General features: G+C 33.6%; 1 protein-coding gene and 1 pseudogene across 1 annotated transcript; both read right to left on the bottom strand.

Moving 5' to 3' along the window:
* Positions 1-2,310: 2,310 nt before the first annotated feature.
* On the bottom strand, positions 2,311-6,405 carry LOC131593216 (putative disease resistance RPP13-like protein 1). The gene has a single exon (XM_058865495.1). The coding sequence runs from the start codon at positions 6,277-6,279 to the stop codon at positions 2,455-2,457; it is 3,825 nt and encodes a 1,274-aa protein (XP_058721478.1). The 5' UTR covers positions 6,280-6,405; the 3' UTR covers positions 2,311-2,454.
* A 1,237-nt stretch (positions 6,406-7,642) lies between these two features.
* LOC131657082 (biogenesis of lysosome-related organelles complex 1 subunit 2-like) lies at positions 7,643-8,939 on the bottom strand (annotated as a pseudogene).
* Between the last annotated feature and the right edge of the window lie 1,996 nt (positions 8,940-10,935).

Genomic DNA, 10,935 nt, shown 5'->3' with positions numbered 1-10,935 from the left:
GATGTGGCATATGTTTATAAGTTCATTAAAATTCTAAAAAAAACATTACAACATTTTTGAATCAGCTGGTTTCGAACCCATGCCATATTGCTTACAAGTGATAACAAACTACCACTACACCACTTTACAATTGTTGTTAATTATATCATTCAACTTTATTAATACATTCAAAAAGCAGAAGTTGTTTCTCCACTCAACAACTACCATTCAACTTTATCATTCAACTTTATTATATCATTCATCTTCCTGGTTTGCCCAGAAATTTCATATCCCTTTCTTACGAACCCACCAACAACTACCATCAATTTTAATCAAACCTTTTTCCCAAATCCTCTCACTGATACCTTCATCTCACGAACCTCTCACAAACAAACCTCACAATACTCACATCACCATCACTTTTCTGCACTCATTCATCCATAGACGCATAGCTCAGCATTCATAACCAAACCACAACCGCATCAACTCACATCATTCACTCAACCACAACCCTTCAATAAACCTGCAGCATTCATCCAAACACACAGACGCAAACTTACAAGTAAATAGCACATAACTCACATACGCAGGTTCAGATTCAGGCGGAAAAAATCAGAGATGAAGAAGAAGAAGATTCGAAGAGTCTGAGACGAAGAGACATACCTGGGTTCTGATTCAAATCACCTTGTGCTTCTGTTATTTTCATTTTTTGTGTTCGATTCATGTAACACTCACAATGTAATCTCTGAATCTAATAAAATTGGGAATTTTGGGGTTGTGTTGGGGATGAGGGTTATTGTGTGATTGTTTGTTTTTGTGTATGTGAATCGTAGAAAGAAGAGAGATTGAGATCGAGAGGTTTTGAGAAATTACGATCTAAAACAGGGAGATGGAGAGGTTTGCGTTTTATTTTCAAAGAAATTAGACAATTAAGTCAAATCATTATGTAACAGATACACACAAATGTAAAGTGGTGTAGTGGTTATAAATGTTGTATATTAAACATTGGTACTTGTGTTCGATTCCTAGCAAAAGTAAAAATTTTTAGAAATTTTCTGGAGTATTTAATGACCTCACATGCCACGCGTACCACATCAGCGCCATGTCAGATGCCAGCATGGTAAAGTTGACGCCGTTAGCAAAATTTGGACGGAAAGGACTAACGTGGACGTTTTTGAACAATTAAAAGACCACTTTGACACTTTTTTAAGATAAAAGACCAGAATGTACCTTGGGGTATAGTTAAGGGACCAAAAAAGGTATTTTGCCTATTATTTTCTATATTTTTTAATGGATTTCATGTTAGAAAATTTGGTATGATAATCCTGGATATCTTCAAGAATCGTGTTTGTTCACTTTCCGAACAAAGTATTTCGACCCTATTCTTGTTTGGGTTCACGAAATCTTTGCAGGGATAATTCTCGAAGAACAATCTGTTTCTGACAATAGAGAACAGATCAGAATGTAGAGAGGAAGTGTATGTCGTGTCAGAAACCGAGGCCAAATGACTCCTTATATAGGAGATCAACAATAGAAACTGAAGTGACACACCTGTTCGGTAAAAACAGTTATGTCGGTTGGGAAACGACACACCCGGTAAAACGGTTATGTCGGTTGGGAAAGGATGCAACTATTCAAACGAATTTTTCGAACGGGGCGCTGCCACGCACCCCGCCAGGGGCTCCGCCCCTTGGAACCCCGTTTCTATTATTCGCATTCAATTGCACGTTTGGCTATACGAGCGCGCACTCCGCACTACCCTAACTCGTTTCAAGCTTAACGCATAATTGCATCGCCCTACAGTAAATCACATTATTACCAAAATACATTGATGATACTAAAATCACCAACATTTCGCACTAGACAAACATTTCGCATAAATAATTTTTTAATGTGTAATGTATAATATTGGAATGTTCAAACCTTTGTTACAATTTGTAGTGCACCATACCATACCATACCATAGAATTGTTTTCCTCATTTCTAGTGTTAGACTTAACATTAGAGTTCCAATTGATTTTGAATGGATTTCACACTAGACACTAACATTTCGCATAAAATAGAGGAACGTTCATTTAGTTTTTTTTTAAATAAAAAATTAGCTTTAGAAAATGCTACTTGAAAAATACTTTTTATTTGAAATTGTCTCAAACTGATTTTCTTTTTAAACCTACAGAAGACGAATAAAAACTTCCAAAATCAATTAATGTAACAATCGGTATTTATATTTGTTTTTCTATACATCAACATGCTTATACAGAGACACAGAAACATAAGCTTAATATATAACCAACTCATACATACATAACATAAGCAAACAAACAACACAAATATCTCAAATTATGACTGATAGTATACAAATTTGAAAAACTATTGTTCAACAAGAAACACCACATAACTTGATGCATTTCACTATAATGTTTCTCTATCTCACTTTGGAATTCTTCATTTCCTTGACTTCTCAATGCCCATGGCTCATATTGTGACTTGGCCATTCATATCTATGACAGGGATGTGAGTAATTTTGGACCAATGTTCCTTCCTTTTATATCTTTCTTCTAACAATGGGCAATTGTCAATGTAGAGTCTCACTAAAGAGGTAGGGAGGTTGTCTTCTGGCAATGACTCTAGTTTTGGACAATCCTCGAAGCAGAGTTTTTTCAGCGAGGAGGGAAATGTTTTTTCTGGCAATGACACAAGCTCTGGACAATTAATAAAGCAAAGCCTTTCTAGAGAGGAGAGGTGTCGAAGTCCATTTCCTTCTAAGGACTTCATTTCAGAGAGATTAACGAAGTCTAGAGACACAAGGGAAATCGGCAACAACGGCTCTTTGAGCAATATGTTAACAGTATCATCACCTATGATACCCAATGATGAAAGAGCAGTGAGACATTGGAGACCCCACTCTGTTACCGGCTTTGTTATCATCACAGAATCAACCATAATTGATTGTAAATTAGGAGGTAGAAAAGCTCCTTCACATAATGATAAATTCAAATTTGGAAGATTGCGTAGAAATATCTTTTCAAGAGCGGTGAGGGTGCCCATCCGTTGAGGTAGTGATCTAAGTTCCTCGCAATCACGGACATGAAAATATTGGAGGGTTGAAGAGCTACAGGAAGAAGTTTCTGAAATAAAAATAGATTCCAAACTGTTACAATCATAGATGGAAAAATTTTGGAGCATAGGAAAACAATTCAATGGGACGGAGGTAAGTGCTTTGCAGTCTTCTAATGTAAGAGTCACAAGGGATGTGTAATTGCTCCACATTTCAGGAGGAAAGAATGCTAAGTTCTCACAATTTATAATAGAAAGTGATTGCAAAGAAGTGGGTAAGCCATTCGTTGGAATCATAGTGAGAGAACTAATACCAAAGAGAATCAAGAATCGAAGACAGGTGCTGTTTATAATCATTTTAGGTACAGATTTTTGCATATGACGGCTCGATATGTTAATTGTTTGCAGCAGACATGGAGAATCAATCTCGAGCAATGAGTATTGGGTCCTTTCAGTATTGCTTATTGAATCTGAATCTTCCACAATATGAATCTTTTTTATTGAGGAGAGCCAATGTTGAGTAGGTGGTGTTGCCAAGAGATGATCACAAAGATATATTACAATCTCTTCTAAGGAAGGAAGATGACTAGGTAAATGTCCTTTCAATTTGGGACACCTTGATAACCTCAGAGTTTTCAAATGAGGAAAAGGAAATATGTTGTCTTGAAGAGGATGCCATTCCTCCCAATTTGACATTTCCTCAATTACAAGCTTCTCAAGGGAAGAAAATGGTTGGATTGAAGAATTGGAACTTCCTGCTGCCATGCCATAGAACTCCTGCCCAATTGTCACAATAGATGTCATTCTAGTAATCTGCAAGTCCTTGAGAGAAGGTAGCTGCCCTAGTGGTGGAAGTATCGGGCAATGCGCACAGTTATCAAGGCAGAGAGACACCATGTTAGAAAATGAAGGATCTCCCAACCAACTTGGAAAACTTGTCCCGCCATATAAGTCAATGCTCAGCTTCTTTAGGTTTGGTGATGGTTGTAACTTATTAAGCACATCTTTTCCTTTAAGTGAGTCATCAACTTCCTCACCCCACTGAAGCGTTAACTCCTCAATATGTTCTCTGCTCTTCAAGTTTGCATCACTTGCCTCCATGACATCATTGACATTTTGTAAGTTCTTGATGAATAATTTTCCTCGTAGCTTAGGAAACTTCCCAAGCTCTCTGACACTTAAACCAATATTTTTCTTGCCTACTACAAAAACAGTTAGAGTTTGAAGGTTTTCTAGTTCAGCAATTTGCTTTGGCATCTCTATTATGCTTGTCTGATCAAGATATAGATGACGCAAATGAATTAATTTTCCAACATGTTCTGGCAATTCTGTGAGATTTGAGCACATAGATAAAATCAAAGTTTGCAAGTAGTAGAGGTTGCATATGGTGTCAGGCAGGCTTGTGATTTCAGAATGAGAAAGATCTAGATAGCGCAACTGCACTAAATTGCCAATTGTGTCCGGTAGTGTGGTGATGTTTGCATATTTTGATAATGATAACACACGCAACCTTTCGAATGTGGGTAGAAAATCATCGACCACCTTTCTGGATAAATGATATTCTCCCAATTCATCATAGTCAATGGCTAGGAAGCTTCTCAAGCATTTGAATTTGTGTAAAGTCTTAAACTTCTTGAAAATGTCATAAAGTTGTTGATTATATGAAAAGTGTCGAACACTTTCATAGCTCTCAGCGCCTGATTCAAGTCTGTAACAACTTTTTCCAGATACAACAGTAGCTAAATCATTAACAAGGTCATGCAAGATAAAAGTCTGCCCACTAGAGTCATCATGCAATTGTTGTATCAATGATCTGGATAACAATTCAGTAAAACACTCATCACCTACTTCTTCCATAGTTTTTTTATCTTGAGAATGATCAAGGAAGCCTTCTGCCATCCACAACAAAACCAATTGCTCCCTATCAAGTAAATAGTCCTTTGGAAAAATTGAGCAATAGGAAAAACATCTTTTTAGTTGCGAGGAAAGATATTGATAACTCAGGCGCAATGCAGGCAAAATACTATCATTCTTTAAGTTCCATATGTCATTGTTCAGAACTTCAATCCACTCTTCAGTATCTACTTTCGAACGCAACAGTCCTCCAAGTGATTTCGCAGCAATTGGCAATCCACCACACTTTCTTGCAATCTTCCTGCCAATTGGTTCTAGGTTTCGGCGTTGAGTTTCAGAAAAGTCTCCACTTCCAAATGCACGTTTGGAGAGTAAAGACCAACTGTCTTCATCTGATAGAGGATCTAATTCAAAAATAGGAAATGTGCGCGCAGCATCTGCCACATTTTTGTGGCGTGTTGTGATGATCACTCGGCTTCCATTTTTTCCATAAATCAACGGAGATACAAGTTCATCCCAATCAGAACAACTGTCATTCCATAAGTCATCCAACACAATGAAAAATCTCCTATCCCTTAAATTTTTCCTTAACTCAACTCGAAGTAAATCAAGATTATTAGTTTCCCATGGTGTTTTAGTGACAGATTCAAGGAGAGTTTTGGTTACTCTAAAAACATCAAAATCTTCTGATACACAAGCCCATGCTGTGAGATCGAAGTGCTTTTGAACATTTTCATCATTGTAAGCAAGCTGTGCAAGTGTTGTTTTTCCGACACCTCCCATGCCTACAATTGCAACTACGCCCATATTGTTCTGGCTAGTACTGCTTTCTGATAGCAGCATGTTCATTACTTTCTCTAGATCATCTTCCCTACCAACCATGAAAGATTCGTCGAACATGGGACATGAAGGTGTTCTATGAGAAACTCTGACACTTTTAGTTTGCAAACTCAGTATATCTTTATTATCAGCAAAAAGTTTGAGGGTTTCACACATATCTTTCATTTGGGAATTGATCTCTCCATAGATATTTTTAAAAGGAGAAGAAAGTAAGTTCCACACCTGTTTAGTTTTGCTTGCAGCTTGCGTGTTCTCCATCTTGCATCGAAGGGAATCATAGCTAATTTGATTGAGAAGATCTTCAGCATCGTAGACAGCATCTTTCAAGCCATCAAGCCAGTCTTTGACAGAAGGAGTGCTGATCTGCTTCTCCTCTGCAACATCTAGGAGAGGTTGAAGAGTGAGAAGTGTTAGTCTTATCTGTTTCAAGAGTGAGAGATCTAGCTTGGTGTTTGTGATGTAATCAAGAAACTCTTTGGAAGCAAGTTTCTGAACTAAGGTCTGAACAGTTGCAGAGAGGAAAGCACTTCCTATCATAGTTGCAGCCATGTTGTATTAGCAAAAGTTTGAAGGAAATGAAGATCTGTTAGCTACAAAATTATAAAGCTGGAAGCAAATCTCACCACAAGATTTTAAGTGGTATAGATGGAATACTGATTCAATAATTGATATTGAAGAAGTTGCAGCAATAATTCAAATATGGACAAATGAATTATGCTGAGTCACGAGATGAGGCCCACTTTTGTAATCTTAAGAAGATCAAATGTAAGCCGTTGATTCCAGGAAATTGGAGAGTTAGGCTTACAATATAAAAGATAAATTGATTTAATGCAATTAATCACTAACCAGAGCCTAATAATATAAATCAATTTAAAAAGTATATATAAGCACCAAGATTTGTATTCACGTGCATACCTCACAGCAAGTTTCATCTGGTGAGAGTGTGAGACAGTTGAGTCTCTACTGGTGAGCCTAATAATCAATAGATTTCTCAATAGGACATACTGTGCTTTAAAGTAATACAAGCTTAATACTTTCTTATTTAACTCTTTGCTCAAAACATATTCAATACTAATTTTGAGATACAGCAGAATATTTCATTTCTCGCCACCACGGCTCATTTTGTTGATTTTCCTGTTGGTTGATCTCACTCCATATAGATTCATGGTTTTAGATTTTAGTGCTTGCGATTATGTAGTTGGTAATTCTATTCTTATCTCTAATCTGTCACCTCCTAAAATACTTCGCAATATTACCTTTCGAGGATTCTAAGTTATTGGTATTAGTTAAGTTTCACGACATTCTTCATTATCGTTTGGATCAACTAAATCTCGATGGGTAAAAATTGTTGGTTATTCGACTTTCACATTTAGAGACTCTTAAATTGTGAGTGTTCGTGTCGGCTTAGAGAACATGGTAGGATTATGCAGTAGTATCAATAAAAGATTCGATTCTTCCAATAGAAGGCCCTTGATCAAAGAAGGCATTATGGAAGCTTTTGAAAGTTCATTTCAAAAATAGATTGAATATTATGTAAACTCTGAAAATTTTCAAAATGTTATTGAGTGTCTCTCTCTAATTAGCTTTTATCTTCTCTCTATCACAATTAAAAATAAAAATTCATAATTAAATGTCTCACATGCAAAGTAAAAATTGAAAAATGATTTCTACTACCCATGAAAGGTAACCATCATGAATCGGTCCAGGGGCTTCATCTTTAAACTCTCAAAACAACGAACCATGATTATAACTATTTAAAGAGAAATAATTGAATCGGAAAGAACTACATTTCTATATTAAGTACTTATGAGGATATATCACAATTATATTTGTAGCCTTTCTTAAGACAACCTAAAGTACATATAACAAAGTTTCACATAGGAGTGATAAATGATAATGGATTCTTGGTCAACAAGGTAACTCGAAGATAAACTCTATAACAGCAAAATTAAGCATGGGGAGATGAGGAAGTGAGAGAAATCGAGAGAGATAGGGAGTAAGGTTTCAAATAGAGATTACATAACTGGTTGCAGTCACATCACAACTCTTGATATTGCAAAGAATCCCAGTCAATTCCAATCATGTTGCATATTCAGCTACATAAAAAAAACTTGGTCGCATTCCATATCATTGACACGGATCTTTGTTTAAAACCTTGATACATGGGAATTTGAGGATCCAAATAAACAATTGAGAGTAAAATAAGTAAATAAGCATGTTGGAGCAGACTATTTTCATTTGTCTACCCATTTCCTCAACTTGTACAATTTTTGATGATTAGGAAGATGAATTTTTGGTTTGATACAGAAATAGAACTCTTGATTCCAACAACGCCACATATTTATCTAGCATAGACACCACGGCTTCAAATTCAGTCACTTGATTTTCTATGGCATCAATCTGCTCATCATACTCGTTAAAGCTACCACTTTAGCATATCAGTTGCTCCACAAACACCCTTAATCCTGAAGCCAAATCACCAAACCCTTTATACTCGTCTGCAACCTTTGCATTCACTTTCTCCACTAGCTCTAGATGATTATTAGTCCCCTGACACACAAATTCATTGCAAATTATAACAAGACAAATCAATTTGCATTCACTTTCTCCACTAGCTCTAGATGATTATTAGTCCCTGACACACAAATTCATTGCAAATTATAACAAGACAAATCAATAAAAACCACAATTGTACATCTCAACTCAACAAGTGTCTGAAGAATTGATGAGAAGTAGGATCTTAGAGAGGGTTTGAGAAAGAATGAGGGGTTTCACCTGAAGCTCCGATTTGATCATGGTGGCGACACTACTGAAGAGATCATTTAATGATTCAGCAAGCTCATCATGCTTTTGATCTTGGGATTCATCTTTCTTTACATTTTCCATGGTTGGAGTATGTAGTTGACCAATTCACAATGGAAGATTAGGAGTAACTACGCAAGCTAAGGAAACAATCAACCAAGTGTTGCTTTATAGCCCAAACTGCAGTTGATTCAAAAAGGGGGAATATATCATTTAATAATAACAAGCTCATAAATCAAACCCTAATTTAACATAATCTTCTGACAAATTAATTGTGTTGTGAATTTCCTAGTTGGAAGGATTAGTATTTAGATACCGACCCACCATTATCTGGTAAATTCTCTGTTTTCCTTGTATTTATTCACCTAAAATTTAAGCAATGAGAATTGAAAATATGAGAAGCAACTTTTCTGTTTATGGAAGGACATCAACAATAAAACCTTGCTACATGATAAAAAAAGCAACTGTCCCTCCTCCCAAGTCTTTTACCAGTTTAATAGTTGACTTGAAATGGAAACAAAAGAAAAACACAAAACACTGAAAGTAAACCCTAAATCACACACATCGAAAATTTACATTGCACATGTTTTATATTAACTTTTTTTTTACACAATTAACTTATTTCTAAATACATGTTAATAATGTGAGACGTAGAATCTAGGAGGATAAATTGAAATTGGATCAATTAATTTAATTAAAAAATGTAAATTGAAATAAAAATTTGTATTGTTTTTCTTAAAAATCAAAATATATAATATTCATTACTAATTTTACAAACTATACAAAAGCATTTGAAGTTACAACATAATACAATTCTTTATTGTATATCAAAACTAGTAACAAACCCGTGCATACGCACGAGTTCTGGTTTGGTACGCGCATTTGTTTACATAATATATTTATTTTAAATAGAAGATTATAACAGAAAAAAATATTTAGATCAATAATTGATTTTTTTTCGTATATAAAAATATTTAAATCAATAATAGATTTTTTCCCGTATATCATATTTGGATCATAAATACCATATTTCGTATATAAAAATATTTAGATCAATAATATATTTTTCCCTATACAAATATTATTTATGTTTAAGTATTATTTACAAAAATATCTAGATTAATAGTAAATTTTTGTATATAAAAATATTTTGATCAATAATAGATTTTTTTCCGTATACCATTTTTTAATCAATTTTTTTTAATTATAAATACCATATTTCTTATATAAAAATATTTAGATCAATAATAAAATTTTTTCCAGTATAAAAATATTATTTATGTTTAGGTATCGTTTACAAAAATATCTGGATTAATAGTAAATTTTTGTATATAAAAATATTTAGATCAATAATAGATTTTTTCCCGTATACCATTTTTTAATCAATTTTTTTGGGATCATAAATATCATTTTTCGTATATAAAAATATTTAGATCAATAATACATTTTTCCCGTATACAAATATTATTTATGTTTAGGTATCATTTACAAAAATATCTGGATCAATATTAAACTTTCGTATTTAAACATATTTAGATCAGTAATAGAATTTTTTTCCCGTATACTATTTTTTAATCAAAATTTTTTGGATCATAGATATCATTTTTCGTATACAAAAATATTTAGATCAATAATATATTTTTTGCGTATACAAATATTATTTATGTTTAAGTATCGTTTATAAAAATATTTGGATCAATAGTAAATTTTGGTATATAAAAATATTTACATCAATGATAGATTTTTTCGCGTATATAATGTTTGAATCAAATTGGATCATAAATACCACTTTTTGTATAAAAATATTTAGACAATAAATTGTTTCCTGTATACAAATATTATTTTTGTTTAAGTATCATTTACAAAAATATTTGGATCAATAATAAATTTTTGTATATAAAAGATAAAAAGATAGAGTAAAAATATTTACATCAATATATATCTCTTCGAACGGGACTAACTTAATGATGCAATTGTGATTGTTATTCAGATTGAAATAAATAGAAAATATTGTTGTGGTGGAGAAATACAACTTAATTATATGCCAATTTTTTGTACAAGTGGAACCTAGTTTTCAATATAATAAAAGTTATCTAGTGAACTACAATAATACTGACATAAATATTACTCTTTTAATTAAACCCCAAGAGCCTTTATATTATAATAGTATATTTATTTGTAGAATCTTCAAAATTCATTGTGATCGTGGATATAGCTTATTCCAAGAGCCTTTACTTCATAATAGTATATTTATTTGTAGTGAATTTTTTGGCATTTACAAACTCATTCTCAAATATATTGAGAACACATGCAAAATTCAACTTATGTAAATCCATTCAAGGCAAAAACATGTGCTACTGTTTTCGATAATAATATCCAAAAAAGTGTTTTGCTTGTGTAAAA

This window comes from Vicia villosa, linkage group LG3 (assembly GCF_029867415.1).
Source record: "Vicia villosa cultivar HV-30 ecotype Madison, WI linkage group LG3, Vvil1.0, whole genome shotgun sequence".
Lineage (NCBI taxonomy): Eukaryota > Viridiplantae > Streptophyta > Magnoliopsida > Fabales > Fabaceae > Vicia > Vicia villosa.
The sequence above is the reverse complement of the archived record's forward strand: the minus strand, read 5'-3'. Positions and strand labels throughout refer to the sequence as shown.